This window comes from Myxocyprinus asiaticus, chromosome 48 (assembly GCF_019703515.2).
Source record: "Myxocyprinus asiaticus isolate MX2 ecotype Aquarium Trade chromosome 48, UBuf_Myxa_2, whole genome shotgun sequence".
Classification (NCBI taxonomy): Eukaryota; Metazoa; Chordata; class Actinopteri; order Cypriniformes; family Catostomidae; genus Myxocyprinus; species Myxocyprinus asiaticus.
The window spans coordinates 23,937,835-23,957,250 of NC_059391.1; the positions used below are offsets into that span (position 1 = coordinate 23,937,835).

At 37.9% G+C, this 19,416-nt stretch overlaps 1 protein-coding gene across 1 annotated transcript in view; it reads right to left on the minus strand.

Annotated features, from left to right (window-relative positions):
* LOC127437693 (Fanconi anemia group I protein-like) overlaps positions 1 to 19,170 on the minus strand; it is a 21,958-nt gene extending 2,788 nt beyond the window's left edge. The window contains exons 1-33 of the mRNA XM_051692770.1: positions 19,120 to 19,170; positions 18,388 to 18,503; positions 18,186 to 18,258; positions 17,964 to 18,094; positions 17,525 to 17,678; positions 17,066 to 17,123; positions 16,804 to 16,845; positions 16,597 to 16,720; positions 16,348 to 16,433; positions 15,206 to 15,338; positions 15,038 to 15,118; positions 13,590 to 13,726; positions 13,304 to 13,481; positions 13,110 to 13,197; positions 12,865 to 12,995; positions 12,684 to 12,754; positions 12,486 to 12,600; positions 12,056 to 12,178; positions 11,858 to 11,926; positions 10,268 to 10,369; positions 9,994 to 10,176; positions 9,547 to 9,668; positions 9,254 to 9,415; positions 7,075 to 7,254; positions 6,511 to 6,677; positions 6,340 to 6,404; positions 6,107 to 6,223; positions 5,968 to 6,019; positions 5,652 to 5,779; positions 4,582 to 4,647; positions 4,395 to 4,491; positions 4,116 to 4,300; positions 1,909 to 1,965 (exon numbers count right to left, since the gene is read on the minus strand). Coding sequence (XP_051548730.1) covers positions 1,909 to 1,965; positions 4,116 to 4,300; positions 4,395 to 4,491; positions 4,582 to 4,647; positions 5,652 to 5,779; positions 5,968 to 6,019; positions 6,107 to 6,223; positions 6,340 to 6,404; positions 6,511 to 6,677; positions 7,075 to 7,254; positions 9,254 to 9,415; positions 9,547 to 9,668; positions 9,994 to 10,176; positions 10,268 to 10,369; positions 11,858 to 11,926; positions 12,056 to 12,178; positions 12,486 to 12,600; positions 12,684 to 12,754; positions 12,865 to 12,995; positions 13,110 to 13,197; positions 13,304 to 13,481; positions 13,590 to 13,726; positions 15,038 to 15,118; positions 15,206 to 15,338; positions 16,348 to 16,433; positions 16,597 to 16,720; positions 16,804 to 16,845; positions 17,066 to 17,123; positions 17,525 to 17,678; positions 17,964 to 18,094; positions 18,186 to 18,258; positions 18,388 to 18,489 — 3,579 coding nt within the window. The 5' untranslated portion in view covers positions 18,490 to 18,503; positions 19,120 to 19,170. The remainder of the gene's footprint in view (positions 1 to 1,908; positions 1,966 to 4,115; positions 4,301 to 4,394; positions 4,492 to 4,581; positions 4,648 to 5,651; positions 5,780 to 5,967; positions 6,020 to 6,106; positions 6,224 to 6,339; positions 6,405 to 6,510; positions 6,678 to 7,074; positions 7,255 to 9,253; positions 9,416 to 9,546; positions 9,669 to 9,993; positions 10,177 to 10,267; positions 10,370 to 11,857; positions 11,927 to 12,055; positions 12,179 to 12,485; positions 12,601 to 12,683; positions 12,755 to 12,864; positions 12,996 to 13,109; positions 13,198 to 13,303; positions 13,482 to 13,589; positions 13,727 to 15,037; positions 15,119 to 15,205; positions 15,339 to 16,347; positions 16,434 to 16,596; positions 16,721 to 16,803; positions 16,846 to 17,065; positions 17,124 to 17,524; positions 17,679 to 17,963; positions 18,095 to 18,185; positions 18,259 to 18,387; positions 18,504 to 19,119) is intronic.
* Positions 19,171 to 19,416: the final 246 nt, after the last annotated feature.

A 19,416-nucleotide genomic window follows, 5' to 3' on the forward strand; every position in this document is an offset into this window, starting at 1 on the left:
AATCACCCAAATGGCCCTGATCAAAAGTTTACATACCCTTGAATGTTTGGCCTTATTACAGACACACAAGGTGACACACACAGGTTTAAAAGGTTAATTTCCCACACCTGTGACTTTTTCAATTGCAATAGTGTCTGTGTATAAATAGTCAATGAGTTTGTTAGCTCTCACGTGGATGCACTGAGCAGGCTAGATACTGAGCCATGGGGAGCTGAAAAGAACTGTCAAAAGACCTGCGTAACAAGGTAATGGAACTTTATAAAGATGGAAAAGAATATAAAAAGATATCCAAAGCCTTGAAAATGCCAGTCAGTACTGTTCAATCACTTATTAAGGAGTGGAAAATTCAGGGATCTCTTGATACCAAGCCAAGGTCAGATAGACCAAGAAAGATTTCAGCCACAACTGCCAGAAGAATTGTTCGGGATACAAATAAAAACCCACAGGTACCCTCAGGAGAAATACAGGCTGCTCTGGAAAAAGATGGTGTGGTTGTTACAAGGAGCACAATACAATGATACCTGAACAAAAATGAGCTGCATGGTCGAGTTGCCAGAAAGAAGCCTTTACTGCGCAAATGCCACAAAAAAGCCCGGTTACAATATGCCGGACCACACCTTAACACGCCTCACAGCTTCTGGCACACTGTAATTTGGAGTGACGAGACCAAAATAGAGCTTTATGGTCACAACCATAAGCGCTATGTTTGGAGAGGGGTCAACAAGTATTGTGCTCCTTGAAACAACCACAACGTCTTTTTCCAGAGCAGCCTGTATTTCTCCTGAGGTTACCTGTGGGTTTTCTTTGTATCCCAAACAATTCTTCTGGCAGTTGTGGCTGAAATCTTTCTTGGTCTACCTGTCCTTGGCTTGGTATCAAGAGATCCCCGAATCTTAAGTGAACAGTACTGACTGGCATTTTCAAGGCTTTGGATATCTTTTTATATTCTTTTCCATCTTTATAAAGTTCCATTACCTTGTTACGCAGGTCTTTTGACAGTTCTTTTCTGCTCCCATGGCTCAGTGCATCCACGTGAGAGCTAACAAACTCATTGACTATATATACACAGACACTAATTGCAATTTAAAAAGACACAGGTGTGGGAAATTAACCTTTAATTGCCATTTAAACCTGTGTGTGTCACCTTGTGTGTCTGTAACAAGGCCAAACATTCAAGGGTATGTAAACATTTGATCAGGGCCATTTGGGTGATTTCTGTTAACATTATGATTTAAAAAGGAGCCAAACAACTATGTGATGATAAATGGCTTCATTTGATCACTATCCTTAAATAAAAGACAGTTTTTTGTTTTTGCATGATCAGTCATATTTTCAAAATCAATGGCAAAATTTCACAATTTCTGCCAGGGTATGCAAACATTTGAGCACAACTGTACACAAAATTCTGTATGGAAACGGCTCAAGAGCAGATTTCTTTTGCGATAAACCAAAACATATGCGACTGCATTTTTTTTATTGGTAGGATGACGTTATCACGTATACCATTTTGTCGGTAAAAGGCCAATTGGATGGAAATGAGCAGGAGACGGCAAATTTGCTAACATTTTTTTATGCAATATCAATTTGTCGATAACAGAACAGCAAAAAAAGTGGATGGAATCTTGGCTAGTGTGATCTACACAGATATTATATATCATCTACAATATTGCTCAGCCATTTTTATTGATTTTTAAGATGTTAAGGCTTGTTATCCACTCAGACTGAATCAAAGTAAAGTTATTCTTTTTGAACTGATTCAAATAGCCACATGAAATATCTCTTAAGTTACTACGGTGGTCCCACAGAGTGCAAAAACTAATGTTTAACAGTCAACTTTAAACAAATAAGATTGGAGTGATTCATTCATATCTGTAGCATAAATAATTCGATTTAGTAAATAGTGCTCACCAGTTTCTCCAGTCGTGCAGGGAGTTGACCAGGCTGAGTTGCACACAGCTGAATATACTAGGAGAAAAACAAAACATGAACTTTGAGGACTCTGATATTATATACAGAGCTTCTAGAAACTACCAGGGGTGTCGCTAGACTTTAGTGACATCCGGGGCTTAGCCCACAAGAATCCTTCCATCCATGACAGGGATTCTATCAAAACAAGCAAGTACAACACCCCCAATATTTATACCATGATCAATGGAAACCTGTAAATGCTTCACACTGCAACCCCCCCAATGTTCAAGCCAAATATACTCCCTTGGTTCCACCCAAGCATGGAAATTAATGGGGACTATGGGCAAACAAGCCCCCGCAAAGACATCCTGTTGTTTTATTGATAACATCTGATGAAGTACTAGTTTTTTGACAAATGTAATACCTTAAACATTACATTACCTGCTAAGAATATATGCCTATGCGAGTGAAAACACTGGAGACCGGAAACTGAAAACAGTCGAATAGTGTTAACACTTCCACGTTCAGGAAAAAGGTGGATAAGTTGCAGAAAAACAAACAGCCACTAAGTTCGAAGTTAAGTGTGAATTTTAAATGGTTAACATTAGACAAGACAAAACTATCACATGCATTTAAATAAGTTGTTTACTGCTTTGTCGATTAATATTATAATGGGGACGAAGTAATATCGCAGCTTCCAGCGTATGAACATGTGTTTTTACTCTTCTACACAACTGATAGACCTGTTACCTATTCAGAATATTCCATACAGCTCAATATACGATATGTAACTACATTTGTCACTTCTTTTCTATAACTTCAGAATATTGTTTAATGAAGCAATATGATAGATGTGGGTGAAAAACAGATCAATATTTAAATATTTTTTTACTTAAGTGAAAGTCAATGTTAAGATTTACAGTAGCAAAAGGACTTAAATATTTATCTGCTTCTAGGAATATCGTGAGAAATAATTGAAGATTTTATATACCTTGGCTTACAGAAAAGTGGGAAATACACTGTCAACTGTGAATTAAAAATGTTGTTTTCCAACCTTCGTGCCTTATAATTATAATGCATCTAACTCCATATATTATTCAATCAATTCAAGTTCTGCTTTAAATTGAATAAAATTACCTTACAATATTTTCAGTTCTAAGGGTGTCTATGTGCTTACCATCAATTGCTATGTGCTTAACTGATCAATTACATTTCCACAGCACTCTCAGAAAAGTCTGAAATAGTTAATTTAAAAAAAAACATTCTCTCATAGGAAGTGATGGTGACCTTGATATTTTTTGTATTCTTATATTTGGCATACAGTGAAACCATAAATGTGGGAGCCAGGCAAAATCGGTTTGTCATAAAAAATAAAAATCTCATTCATATCACTCATTGTTCAGGACAAATGTGTCACATATAACTAATTATTTTCTTTCCAGTACATTTATTCAGCATTTACTGTTAATACAAATAAAAACACAAACAGTTTTAGTTTTTCTACTGTCGAAACGGCAAAGTGTCAGAAGATACAGAATTACCTATGCCTTATCTTGTGGGTGGATAACCATCCAATCAGTTGGTGTCGTCAAACTGGTGACAACTTTCATCCAATCATTTGATGTCTAATTATATCAATAACGGGAGTTGTTGGAATCCAGGTGGGAAAAAAAAAAAAATAACGTGTCTGATGAACCTGAGCACGAACGGCAGGTAAAAAAATTCAAAATGCATACTGTTAATGAATGAAAGTGGGGCTTACTGATCGGAATTAATTTACATTTGAAGCCAGAATTGCAGCCTGACTTGTTGCTTTTGAACCCTGATGTAATGAACTTGGGCTAAGCCTTATTTATTTTTTTCGTGACAAAAATCTATTAACAAAAGATCCGGGGCTTCAGCCCTATCAGCCAGGGTCTAGCTACACACCTGAAGACTACCATTCAAAAAGTATTCCAAAATAAGTTAGTAGCAAAGTTTGGGGGAAAAAAACAAAGAGCAGAGGTTCTAGAAAAAATTAATGTTTAACTTTTGGAAAAGTAGATCACTTTGTTAAATCCTTAACGTGGATGTGATATTCTGTAGGCCTAAAACTGGTCCTACATTACACCGCTGAATCATAGAAATCTGTGGTAGAATAATTGGAGTAATTCTTCATGCGTGAAAACGTCAGGTCCAGATTCATTTGTATTCAGGACAGTACTTACATATTTGGTGAGTGTTGTGAGGATGCTGTAGGTTCGACTAAGTTCCCTCATCAGTGTGTCTGAGCAGGGTCCCGGGGGCAGGGCGGTCTGAACCAGCTCATGTAAAGCTGTTAACAACGTCCCCAACTGAATCGTGATGGCCTTTTCAATCGGGTCCTGCTGGCCAAGTGGCTGTTGTGTACTTCCTAATACATGTACACACAGGAAGTTCTCAGTGTTGTTTGTCTAAGAGAATAAAGCTTGACCCACCTTGTTTTGGGGTGTGTACATGTGTGTTACCTGAGGTTGTTCTATCTGAGCTTATCTGGCCTTTTTTCTTGGCAATCAGCCAGTCAACTTCATCCAGCACCTTTCCAACCTGAGACAAGACTAAAAGCTGGACAGGAGTAGAGGCAGACAGCATGCTGTTATAGATGATTCAAAACTACAAAGTTATTGTGACAAAATGTCTGTACAGTGTTCTTACAGTAGTGGAAGCAGCTGTCTTCATGCTGACGATAGCAAAGTGAGACTGTTTCTCCACTTCTACATCCTGCTCAGAGATGGACATGGTTCAGATCAAATGTGAAGTCTTCAAGTTACTTATATATATATATATATATATATATATATAAATCAGCCCCTTTAAAGGAACAGTTAACACAAAATGATCTTATCATTTACTCACCCTCGTGTCATCCCAGATGTTTGATTTTCTTCTGCTGAACACAAAGGATTTTAGAAGAATATCTCAGCTCTGTAGGTTAATAAAATGCAAGTAAATGGTGACCAAAAATGTGAAGCTCCTAACAGCATATAAAGGCAGCACAAAATAAATCCATTAGACTCCAATAATTTAATCAATGTCTTCGGAAGTAATCCAATCGGTTTTGGGTGAGAACAGACTAAAATGGAACTCCTTTTTCACTGTGCATCTTGCCATTGCAGTCTGTAGGCACAATCATGATTTCAAGCTTGATTATACTGCCTAGTGCTTGATGCATGCGCAAAATGCTAGATGCTGCTAGGAAGTGTAATTGAGCTTAAAATCATAATCGCCAATGAGACTGTTGATGTCAAGATTTATAGTAAAAAAGGAGTTATATTTTAGTCTGTTCTCACCCAAAAACAATTTCTTCAATTCAGAAGACCACTGGAGTCTAATTAATTACTTTTATGCTGCCTTTATGTGTTTTTTGGAGCTTCAAAGTTTTAATCACCATTCACTTGCATTGTATGGACCTACAGAGCGGAGATATTTTTCTGAAAATCTTTGTTTGTGTCCTGCAGAAGAAAGTCACACATCTGGGATGGCATGAGTAAATGATGTACTTCACATTTTCGGGTAAACTATTCCTTTAATAACCTCAACATTTTAAGTCTTTAAAGCAAACTTGAGACAATTTTGCTACCTTAAGACAACCAGTGGATAAGTTTTTCTCTTTTTCTGAGCACACTTGAGAGAATCCATCAGTGTTAAAAGGACAGTTCACCAAGAAATACAAATTCTGTCCTTATATTCTCACCCTCATGTTGTCCTTTTAAATCCCACAATACCTGGTCGATGTCTCCCAGCTGGCTGTGTATGTCCTGGCACATCTCCCAGAGCAGAGACACTGGACTTTTATAGAGGACATGTAGGCTGAACAGCAGAGACAGCAAGCCCTTACTGAAAGAAATGTCCTCTGAGAGAGAGACGATGTGTGTGTATCAGACTGGTCAGTAGTCATATGAAAGAATACAGTATACTATAGGTTTCTCTAAATATACATTTACGATTCCATCATGGTTTAAATACATCCCAGCTGTCTGTAATAATAATTTTAAAAAAAATCTACTTGGCAATGGTCTCTGCTGATCAAGAATCACTTACCGAAATTTGTTTCTTTACAGATTTTCACGGTCCAGGTGATCATTTGCACAAACTGCATGCAAGAACAGAAGTATATTGAGATACATGGCAGCCACGAATACAAATATACTGCTTTAACATTAGTGTTTAAAAGAGCTACCTGCGTGGAAGAAGAGTTGAGCTGCCGCGAGAGGACACTGAGAATGCTGACCAATAATTGAGCTTCCTTACTGTTGAACTCCTCCTCTCCACCACTGAGCTGGGTCATCAGTGCTCGCTGTACAAACCAAAAGACCAAATGCACAGACCTAAAATGCACAGATGTTTTCTGTCTAATTTTATCGTAATGTTAAGAGTGACTTATGTTGGAATCAATAAAAACAAAGCTGGCACCTGAAACTGGCGGATGTAGAAAGCGGTCTGCTCTGTAGTATCAGACCTATCGCCCTCTCCTTCTCCTGAAACGTCAAGACACCACAAAATTTTCAGCATATTAATGTATTATTTTATTATCTAGAAGTCGTAGAGACATTTCAAGCAGACAAGCAGTGTGAAGTCACTCACCTAGACAGGACAGGAAGTTGTCCACACGTGTCGGGTATCGCTGCACAACGAGGGTGAAAACCCTCAGCAGACCCTCTAGACACAGCAGAGACACACTCTGGCCCTTCTCCTTTTTCCCAGCATCCTCCACAGTCGACGGCACGTTTGTGTAGCGCCACATGAGCACACTATACACATAAGGAAACTGGAAGTTAAGAATCCCAGCCTTGCTTCAGGAAATGTACCCCTTAAAATAACACATGCCATGCTCAGTCTGTACTGTTTTCTGCTAAGAAAAGTGTGTTTTAACGCACTTAGAAGCATGTCATCGATCCAAAACCACATTTTTATTAAACAACTGGGTTAAGTACAAACTGAATAAAAACATCTTTTCCATGAGCACTTAACCAGTCACTACAAAAAAAAAAAAAAAAAAAAATATTCTGAGGCTAGTGAAACTTTGTAATATGGCACTTTTCATACCACTGTCTCCTTAAGATGATTCGCTTATGTTTTCCTCTTTTGTAAGTCGCTTTGGATAAAAGTAAATGTAAATAAATGTGAATAACACAATGAAGGCGTGACCTGGTGATGTCACAGATGTGGTTGAAGGTCTTGTCAGGGCTTTGTCCCTCTGGCCCATCTGTGTTTCCGGTCTCCTCCAGCTGCTGAATCTTCTGCAGGGCCACGCTCACACAGTACCGCAAGAACTCTCCACTTGAACGCAACACTGACAGGCTCTCCTCATGACTCTGAGTGCTGTCTCTGAAGACAATTTAAAAGGTATTCCGGTTACATTTAAGCTCAATCGACAGCTTTTTCTGCATAATGTTGATTAACACAAAAATGTATTTCGACTTGTCCCACATTTTCTTCAAAAAAAAAAAAAAAAAAAAAAAAAGCTAAAATCTGAGTCACAGTGAGGCACTTACAATGGAAGTGAATGGGGAGGCCAATCTCTAAACATTAAAATATCCACCATTTCAAAAGTATAGCCACAAAACAATATGCGTGTTAACATGATTTTAGTGATAAAATCACTCACTAATCTTTACAGTGTAGTTATATCCAAATTAAAAATTCATTGCCATGTCGATGTAGTGCCGTAAACCATAAAACAACTGTAAAAACGTCAATTTATAAAATGTATAAAATAATAAGCTTCACATTTATGCCTTAAATTGGCTTACAGTGCCTCACTGTAACCTTGATTTTTGCCTCTTAATTTTTTTATGAAAAGGAGGGACAAGACGAAATTATTTTGCGTGGTAATAAACTTAATGCCACAAATGCTGTCGATTGAGCTTAACTTGTATTGAACCCAGAATATTCCTTTAATGCCCATCATACTAATGTTAATTGAGACATTTGGGTTGAGATTTTTTATTTAAATGCTTAAATTACAAATTTAAGAATATAAAAGGTGCTTCAAGCTACTCTGCTCGTCAGTCATTTTGCTTTTGGGTTTGCTGACATGTCTTGGAAGGTAGGAAGGTAATTCAGTGGCTAAGTCTGGTGGAAGTTAGGGTTAGAAATTGCTTACATCATCTTTAAAGGGATAGTTCACCCAAAAATGAAAATTCTTTCATTATTTACTCAACCTCATGATATCCCAGGTGTGTATGACTTTCTTTCTTCACCAGAACACATTTGAAGAAAAATAGAAAACATATCTTAGCTCAGTAGGTCCTAAAAATGAATGGAGATTTCTCTTTTGAAGCTCCATTAATTACAGACAGTCAGCATAAACGTCACCCATACGACTCCAGCTGTTAAATTAATGTCTTCTAAAGCGATACAATCACTTTTGGTGCAAAAAAAGATACATTTTAAGTACTTAACTGTAATCCAACACTTCATGAGAGGGTGGAGTACAAGCAGTCTCTTGTGTGACGTATTCATGTTGCCATGATACAAACGTAATCGCACACAAATTCCCACAAATTTACATTTACATTTATGCATTTGGCAGACGCTTTTATCCAAATCCCCCTGGAGAAAACCTGGAGTTAAGTGCCTTGCTCAAGGACACAATGGTGGTGGCTGTGGGGATTGAACCGGCAGCCTTCTGATTACCAGTTATGTGCTTTAGTCCACTACGCCACCACCACTCCAACAAATGCACCATTGTGAGTAAAGAAACAGATAAATACAGATCTAAACCAAAACCAACAAAGCTTCTGTACAGCGTTCCTCCAACTCACTTGTAAACAGCGCTGCACTTCCGGCTGTGATGCACGTGCCTCAGTTCTCGCATGTCTCACGTGCCAACGTGATTATGTCACGTGCATACCGCTGCTGACCAGAAGCATGATTTAGAGTTAAAAAAAAAAAAAAAGTACATAATATTTATCTTTTTCGCACCAAAAGTGATCGTATCACTTTAGAAGACCTTAATTTAACAGCTGGTGTCGTATGGATGACATTTATGCTGACTGTTTGTGATTTTTGGAGCTTCAAAAAAGAAATCACCATCCACTTGCATTTTAAGGACCTTATAAAAAGACCATATTTTTCTATAAATGTGTTCTGGTGAAGAAAGAAAATCATACACACCTGGGATATCATTAGGGTGAGTAACTCATGAGAGAATTTTCATTTTTGCGTAAACTATCCCTTTAAAATAATTGAAAGATTTTTTTTTTTTTTCTGCGGGTAAAATGCTTTGGCCTGAATAGTTGTGAATTGGGTGTGTTTTAGCCAAACAGTAAATTCCAATTCAGGTGCATGCATCACAGTATGTACGTGCATACTCAAACTGTACCTGAAGAGAGCAGTGAGTAGAGTGGAGACAAAGCCTAGAGACAGCAGACTGCGAGGGGTTTTGCCTGATGGGGTGCGGCCCTTCCCTGCCCGTTCCCTCAGGATCTCAGACACTTTATGATATCGCTTGAACAGCTCCAGGACATCCTCAAAACGGTTCTTACTGTACAGCACATGAAACACACAGAATAACATGTTAAACACAAACTAGCATGTCATGCCTGTTTTAGAAGTTTTTTGAAATGCTGTTTACACAGGAATACACACATATGTATAGCATCAATATATAAACACCTGTAATTGGCAGTGATGAAGTAGTACTCCATCAGAACCTCATTCACGCCCAACACTAGCACAGCGTAGATGCTGTTCTTCACGCCAACACTGGAACTCGTGGAGAATTCTGCACACTTATCCTGAGACAAACACATATACACAATAAAACTACATCTCCTTGTCCTGAGATAAAAAAGCAGCTGTTTTTGCACTGTAGTACTGTACTGCAATGTGCTATCCACCACACCTCAGCACACCAACCGCATACCAACACCTTGGCAACAAGCTCACATTTTCTTCAGAAACTGTAAAATAGTTTTAATCCTTCCAATCTAACCAAAGGGATATTATCTGATCTAAGAAAACAACAAACTGTCAGATTTGCTAACTATCTAAAGATTTTCTCTTTAGAAGTTTTAAATCTGCTGATCAATTTTACCAGCAAACGTGGGATTTACAACGTACCAATTCAAAATCCTCCAGTTCACTTTTAATCATTCGTTTCGTTATGCTCTCCAGTATCACGTGCAGTTCACTCTGGACTCCACCCTCTTCGTCTTCATCATCCTCATCATCGCTCACACTCCCTCCTGACCGTATGTTCTGGTACCACAGCAGACAGTGAACTGTGCAGCACAGCAGGTGACCCTATATGATAAATACACATCTATGATCCCTCACCAGCAGGTTCAAATGCAGAACGTCAATTCTGATTACGAGACATTGCATCATTCAGTACCAGAGGCTCCTGGAGGAAGACTTGATCTCCATGTGCACTGATGCAGGACTCCAGCTTCAGTGGAGGAAGCAGATCCTGCTTGGGTTCAAAGTACCGTTTCAGCTGGCAAATACAAATAGTAATTGGTTCAGTACCAACAGATTGGCAAAACGGCAGGGTTCCAACACTTTTTGAGCAATGAGTTTCCATGAACTTTTCATTCTTACATGTATGTGATTACTGGATCACAGGATTTATAAATTATTTGAAATTATTCAAACCGATTCATGAACTGGTTCATACAATTGAACAAAAAGACTCAAAAGAACAATTTGTCCAAAAATCAGCCATTACTATGGCTTGTTTTTAATGGCATTACTAAGTTTTACTCTACGCAAGAGCAATATTTAGACAATGAAATTTTGTAGGGTTATTCCATGTAAAATGAACCAGATTTCCAAAACTTTCCCAGTTGAATTTTTATATTTTGTTTATACTTTTTCTGAAGATGATGGTGAAAGCCAAAATATTAAATGCCATCCATGTTTACGGAGTACTTTGTAAGGGGCAAAATGACAATTTTCTCTTATAATTTGGAAGAAAACATTTAAAGGTTGTGGTGATGCAGTTTCATTATTTTATTTTCACAAAGATAGGTAGGTCTGTTACTAAAATAATTTGTAGTGTCGATTTGCACCCCAGTGTAAATAGCATCTGCCACACAGTGCAGCTATTTACACCCCAATAGTCTGGTGAAACCACAGGAATATACGACAGCCTCAATAATAGGTGTCGCTGCAGTGGTATGGGGTGTAAAGACAATGTGAATGTGTACTGTTGTCCTAGTGACCCCGGTTCGAATCCGCCTTTTATCCCACCCAATTTCCTTTAATACCATTTTAAATAATAGATACAAAAGAATATAAATGTTGATTCAAAAACCAAATGTGGATCACATGGTATGAAGCTAGTTTTTCTTGTCCAATAAAACAATGATCTGAAGTACAAATAATGTTGAAACTAAAAATTTATCTTAAATTATTCAAATATAAACAGTGTCAAAATCTCCATTTCGAGAGACCAAAACTACACTATTATTAAGAATAAGTGACACGAGGGGGCCTAGGTAGCTCAGCGAGTATTGATGCTGACTACCACCCCTGGAGGGGTGTTCAAATCCAGGGCGAGTTCGAATCCAGGGCATGCTGAGTGACTCCAGCCAGGTCTCCTAAGCAAACAAATTGGCCCGGTGGCTAGGGAGGGTAGAGTCACATGTGGTAACCTGCTCGTGGTTGCGATTAGTGGTTCTCGCTCTCAGTGGGGCACATGGTAAGTTGTGTGTGGATTGCGGAGGGTAGCATGAGCCTCCACATGCTGGGAGTCTCCACAGTGTCATGCACAATGAGCCACGTGATAAGATGGTGTATTGAATGTCTCAGAAGCGGAGGCAACTGAGACTTGTCCTCCACCACCCGGATTGAGGTGAGTAACCGTGCCACCACGAGGACCTACTAAGTAGTGGGAATTGGGCATTCCAAATTAGGGAGAAAAGGGAATAAAAAGAAAATGAAAAAAAAAAAAGAAAAGAAATAAGTGACATGTCGGTCATACCTGTGACAAGAGAGTCTGCATGATGGAACTCGCCAGCTGAGAGTTACGACGAAGGACTTCATGGAAACCCTTTGAAAACACAATAAATCACTTTTTCAGTACAGTAAAGTTAGCTGAATGAAATAAGAGAGGACTAGTGATATAAGGCTGTAATCTTTCACTCCCTTTTCTCTCCAAGGGGCAATAAGAGGGTCAGACCTCATAGAGCATGAGCCGCACGTCAGCCTGTTGGTTAAGGCAGCGCCGTAGACTGCTCAGGATCTCCAGACAGAAGGCTTCATTAGCTGCTGCATTATAGCGTGAGTGGATGTCTGCTTGGACCTGGAAAAAGATTCAGTCATGTTCACTAACGCACAAATAAAGGCTCTAACTGGCTAGTATTGTGGTCTGATGTCATGATGTAGAAACATTTCTTTGATTGATAGTCAGTTACTGATCTTGTAACAGCAAGATCTAATTTGTCCAAAATCCCACTGTATATTAAACAAAGTATGTTCCGATTGGCTGTAATTTTGTTTCTTCGACACAGCATTTCGCATTTAGTGAGGACAGATAAAATTAACTGAAACCTGTTGCACCATGCATGGTTAGAACACTGTGTAATACTCTGCCTACAGCAGCATTTTACCTGGCTGGATGTAATGGCCTGACTGGCCTGGCTGGAAGCTAAGCTCCCCAGAACTCGAAAGTTCTTGAGTAGCAACAGGAAGCCCGCCACAGCTGCCTTCCGTCCATCTAAATGACTACAGAGAGGAGAAAGCTCATTGGGACACAACTTATTTAAATATGTGCACCTGGCATTTCACCAAACCCTTTCTCACTCTACCTGGAGAACATGGCTTTTCGGAGAACCAGGATGAGGGCATCTTTCATGGACATGCTGACTTTGAGCAGTGGCTGAGCAGAGACAAACATTTAGCGTGTCATATACTTGATTTATTCAAGTTAATATGGTGTGTGTACACTTAAAGAGACACTCAACACTCAAGTGTGTAGAGTTATTTTACCTGCACGGCCTTGAGGAGCCCCTGTACAGTGCTGAGAGGCAAGTACGAGAGCTGGTCAAATGTTTCTGTCACCTTGGAAGAAGACTCCAATAGGATCATTGGAGTAGACATCACAATGCTGGAGAGAAGGCCTGTGGTAGCACAGTGGAAATTCAGGAGGAAAAATAAAGGTAAAACTATCAACAATCAGAAGTGAAAAGCATTCAAGAGAATAAAAATCGGACAAAAATTGGACTCATCCTAACCAATGAAATGGGTGACTGGTGAGGCAGTTTTAGTCACCAATCGGTTTAAGACTTGTTCTAGGATCTCCCCTCTGATTGGCTCATGCATCTGTACAAAATAAATAAAACACAAAGATCTGTATTCTTGAAGCAATATTTGTAGCACTAATTGTGTATTTCAAGAGTAAGAACATCAGATGAGCACTAGACTGTACCTTGAAGCTCTCTAGCAGAACTTGTCCACCAAGTCGACATGCCTGTTGGTTTGGCGTTTTAGCAGTGCTGGATGTTCCCTCCGTCTTTCCAAATGGTCCAGCTTTAGGCCCAAAGGAGTCCATAAGCATAAAACCCAGTTGGACCAGCCCCTGAGTGATGTGGTCCCAGCCAAACACACTACAAATAAAGATGCACAAAAAAACTACATAACAGATAAAGAAGAAATAAAACCTGTAAACACACAATACCATAAGTGCAAATTAGAGCAAAGCCTTGCGGTTTCACCTGTTTTTGACAGTGTCTAGAATCATGTCAGAGATGCTGTTGCACTGAGGCAGCAGTTCCTGCAAAAACTTAGAGCCCTGCTGGATCTGATCATCCTTGAAGTTCTTGTTGATGGCACCCTTCAAGAACTCAAATACCTAAGAATTATGGGAAATAATAAGAGAAACAAATTTATCAGGTTTGAGCCAGTGGCTTTGTCTCACAGAATTACCACACCTTTTGACCAATGAATTTCCATGACTTGTCTAGTTGCTTGTAATTATTACTGCTTTAGGATTTAAAAAAATTATTTGTAATACTTTACAATAAGATTCACAAAAATGTATTTCGAATCGTCACACCAAAAAAAAAGCAATAAAAGAGGTTACAGTGAGGCATTTACAATATAAGTGAATGGGGACAATTTTTCGAAGGTTTAAAAAGGCAGAAATTAGAAGTTTTTGATTTTATAAAAGCACTTACATTAATTCTTCTTTTAAAACTCGTGTATTATTTGAGCTGTAAAGTTGTTTAAATAATAATTTTTACAGTCATTTTAGGGTTTCAGGGTTTGTTGACATCACATCTTCATGGCGACGAAGTTGTAAAATTGGCTATAACTTTACACAGATGCAGTTAGTAAGTGATTTTATCACATTAAAATGCATGTCAACATGCATATTGTTTATGTCTTGTGGCTACACTTTTGAAAAAGTGAGTATTTTAATGTTCAAAAATTGGCCCCATTCACTTCCATTGTAAGTGCCTCACTGGAACCCAGATTTTTGCTTTTTTTTTTTTTTTTTTTTTAAAGGAGGGGCAAGACAAAATAAATTTTTGTGGTAATCAATATTACGCCACAAATACTGTCGATTGAGCTTAACTTGTATTAAATCTGGAAAATTCCTTTAACATAAACTAACAATGAACAATACTTTTACAGCATTTATTAATAATAATTAATGTTAATTTCAACATATGCCTTTTTAAAATCAAAAGTTGTATTTGTTAACATTAGTTAATGCACTAAGAACTAACAATGAACAGTTGTATTTTATTTTAACAAACATTAACAAAGATTAATAAATGCTGTAAAAAAAAAAAGGTATTGTTAATTATTTGTTCATGATATCTAATGCATTAACTAATGTTTACGAAAGGAAACTTTGTGTAAAATGTTACCAAAATAATTTCATAACGATTGCACTCACAAGGAGCAATACCTAGCTAACGAAATATTAGTGGAGCATAACTAGAAAAATTAATATAAATGTCAAATTTCCATTCCATTTATTAATTTCACAATTTTTAAATCCCCTGATATTTCCACGTTTTTTTTATGACCGTGGGAACCCTAAACAGCATTTTGGGGTCATTAAATGTTCAAACATGCTTATGATGACCTAAATGCTATCTAGGTAGACAGTTCACTAGCTTTTGAGAGAAAAATATAAACTGAGATAACATACTTGCTCTTCGTATCGTTGAATGCGAGCTACAGAGAGCAGTAGGGCAATACTGAAGGGACACAAGGGCTGCCCCTGAGATGCCTACAGAGAAACACAACCATCAGACTTGCAACCACTCAAAAAGAAAGTCGGAAGTGACATCAGTGAGGTAAACAAGCAGACGTTCACCTTGAGGCTTTTAAAAAACTCCCTGCCAAGCTCATGATCAAGACGAATGGCAAAGACGATGTGGAGGATGACGGTTCCCTCTACATGCCGCAGCTGATCCTGTGGGATGGTCTGTATCTCCACATCCTCACTCCTAACAACAATTAGAGAAAGTTACTCACACTCTCTATATGAATTTGAAGAGTATGTCGATCTTACCGATTAATCGGTGCCAATAGATAACTTTTTGTAACTATCAGTTATCTGCAAAAATCTATGCTGATAGTTGCATTTATTTTATTATTATTATTTCTCCATGTTCCTCTGTGGCAGGTGCAACAGCTGGAACGCATTGCTTCTACAGTAAAACAGCGGCCTCTAGAGGTGAAAAAAACAATCACAAGGGGATTTGCTGCATCCAAGTCTTCTATCATTAACAATATTCATTCATATTTTTATTTTCAATGCATTTTTTAAAATTTTGCTTAGATAATCAAGTGTTCTAACTTGAAGCGAGAGCATGCAAAGAAAAATGCGACTGTACAGTAACGTGCCCTGTCATGACATACATCGTAACTTCCAACTTCATATCTTGTGAACATGAATAAATCTTTTTCCTCATTAAACCTCATCTGATGAAAAATTTAAAATATAGGCTATAAAAAGCTTAATTCGGTTAATTCTTAAATATAGAGCATTGTAATGGAGCCAAGTCTCTGTCATTTCAAAATAAGAGTCCCCGGTGTATTTCGGGCTTGTTTATAGTTAAAAGTCCCGTGTTATGCACCAAATCGTAATTTATTCCTGGTTATTATTGGGATTTTGATTTAACCATAAACTTAATAAGGGATTTTACTGATTTTTGACTCCTGTAGCCTCTGTGTCTGTGCCCATCATACTAAGGAACTTTTATTTTGCATTCTATAAATCGATTTTTGAAACTATCTGTCGATTAATCGGTTTTCAGCCTTTTCCACCACCTTAGCTATCGGTATCGGCAAAATCCACTATCGGTTGACCTCTAATATGAAAGATGAGTTTAATTCTATTCCTGTGAGAAAAATGTAATAATTTCATCCATCAAGTAAGCTATAGTGTATGACAAGAAATGCTCCTTATACAAAGTCAAATTCAAAATCCACTTGAACAACTAAGAAACTCACTCTCCATTTCTTTGCTCCTCTTTCTGAAGCTGATCCTGCTTTTGGAAGTAACTGGTAATTCCTTCTAGAACCAGCTTCTTGCAGCCCTATTTAAAAAAACAGTTGTAAAATGTAAGAACCTCACCACACCCGCAAAATGCACAATTAGTGTACTCTTTTCAGAAAAAGACTTATATGGTCAGAGAAAACATTAATTTTACAATTGGTGTTGAAAGCTATTGTTCAGTAAACTATGGACTGATGGCAGACCTTTGCAGACAGCAGCAGAAGCTGATAGACCAGAGGTGGAATCTCCTGTAGATCCAACTTCAGGAACATCCGCAGAACCTTCTCGATCAAAAACTGAAGCTCCTCGGCAGATAACGGAACATCCCTGAGACAAAAAGACATGGTGTTTTATTTCTTGTTTAAAAACTGAGTTACAATGTAGAAGCCAGTAAACAGGTTTTAATATACCTGAACATGGTGGTGAGGTGGATTACACACTGAGGATCCCATCTGCAGGCATTAGAGATATCGGTTACTAAAACAACACCTATTCTACGTCACAGCAGTCTCTACTTAACACAAATCCCTCCTTTTTGTGCTATGAACTGCTAGAACTAGAGCAACTCTAGTTAAATATGCAATGTCACGTTCTTTATTAAGTTAGATTCTTATGTCTTTTTTTGATTACTTACTGAAAGCTAGTATTAAAGCCCTTTAAATGAGATCTCACCTGCTGGAGCAAAGACTATTGATCAGCTGTTTCTTGTACTCATCTCCACTCAGCTCACCTTAAAAAACAATTTAAATGCTATATTGTTATTTCATACACTGAATATTCAGTGCAATCATATATTTGTTATTCTATGCATTTGTAGTTGATTGTGAATACAAAAAGCACACCCCTAAGTTTTCTTTATATTAAGCATGCATGCATATTTGTGGTTTCTTTGTTTTTGGTGAAAAGTCAAAAATGTAAACAAAATAAATCATTTTCGCTGAAAACATCGCCTGACCACCTTGCATTTATCATCTTTAATCAGTAAAACCAGGAGTATTTTATAACCCCAAAATCACTTAACATTTATGAACAGATGTAATTTGTTGTTCATATCGGAATGTAAATGTAGTAATCTACAGGGCTATATGTTGCTTTAACAGAAAAACTGTGATTTAATGAACATCATCTTACCTTTGCCATAAGCCAAAGCTTCGGTAGCAGCGAGAGCTGTTAGGATTGTGGGGAAGAGTTCCAGTGATCTGCCACTGTTCATCTCACCAACCTTAATGGCCTCCACATATAGAGACGCTAATGTGGCCAATGCAGCACCAGGTAGACTGTGCGTCTGTGCAACAAGCACGGCAAGTTTAACATTGATACAAAGCACAAATCAGGTGGTTTATCATCAATAACTGATTATCATTTCAAAATGAATGTGTGTGTGTGTGTGTGTGTGTGTGTGTGTGGTCTATTAATATGCATACATTTAGTAGATGCTTTTATTACAGGTTCAGTCCCTCTAGTGTAACCTGGGATTAGGCGGATCACACTTTGTGGGGTTTGAACCTCCAACCTACCAGTTACTAGTCAAGATCTTGTCCTTTGTGCAGATCAAGGTGAGGTAACTCACCTCCAACATCAGAAGTCCAATGATATCCGATGCCACTTCAGTCTGCAAATCCCCAGATTCACAGAGTGGAATACAGTGCTTGTAAACAAGCAGCCTGCGGTTTGCGCCATTCGAGACACTCACCGGTGACCCTAACATCACAAACCCACTTTGATCATCTGGTCTAATGAGATGAGTTAAAATACTTGTCATTAACAAACATCGAATTCACATATTCATTACCTTTAAATATGGATTTGATCAGGGCACCTGTATCCTTGCCTTTCAGTGCACTATTAGTAATCATTGTTGTGAGCTGGAGAGGGCCAGAAATAAAACAAAAATATACTTTTAAAAGTTATCTGCACATCATTTACGGGAGCTGCCTTCTTCACAACATGGTTTGAGAGCATATGCATCAACAATACACTCTCTAAACACAAACCTGATCGTCAGACAGCAAGGTGAGATGCTTTTGAAGCTCATCTATTGCATCTCCTTCGGATAAGGATAGTATCTTATCGACCGTAACCTTCATCTTAGACATTTATGCACGTAGACCTGTATATATAAGAAAAGCAAAGCAAACATTAAGCAAAATATTATTTTAGAGGATCACAGTGTCTAAATGGGAAAATCTGACCCTTCTTTGATAGCTAACCTAGAAAAATATGTTGGTGTCTTAACTATTCTCTGCTTTCTAAGGCTACATGACAGCTCAGGGATGTGAGTTAAATGTTGACATGTTAAAATATACCAATAAATAACCAATTGGAATGTGTTAAGATCAAATATACAACCAAATGCCTCCAAAAACCGGATCATAAATGAAGCAGCACATGTATTTTGCATGAATTAAAATGTATTATTTACATAATAAATATGAATACTGAAAAAGAATAATGAGTATAACATTATAATGAATAATAAGAATTAATTAATAAGTAACAATTAATTCTGATACAAGCGATATTTGGGGCACCCTAATAAGAAAATTAGTAAGTAAACAGACTTTTAAACAAACAAAACAGAACGGGAGCTCTCAGATTTGTACACATTTCCATATAAAAAGAGAGACTTGCAGAAATGTGTAATGTTTAATATTTAATATTTGCAGAGACAAATAGTTGTTTAGAAATGCCCCTTTTCACAAGAACTGTTCTCTTATATAGCTTACCTTTAGCTCTCTGCTAACCCGTTACGACGTTTCATAACAAGTGAAAACTCCCGCCTTTGCGTCCACGAGACACTTCCTATAACGTCATCGCACTTCTGTACATTTGATTGGCCCGTGTTTTCAGCACAGAAATAAATGGGAAGAATGGCAAGCAGCATTTAAAACTAGAGAAATGGGCGTCTCTGACGGGACTCAGCAGCCCAGTTATGATAGATCTACAAACATTTTTCCTTATTTTAAATCTTCACTATGTATTTTTTATAGCAATTTACCTGCTATTAAAATGCTTCAGTTTAG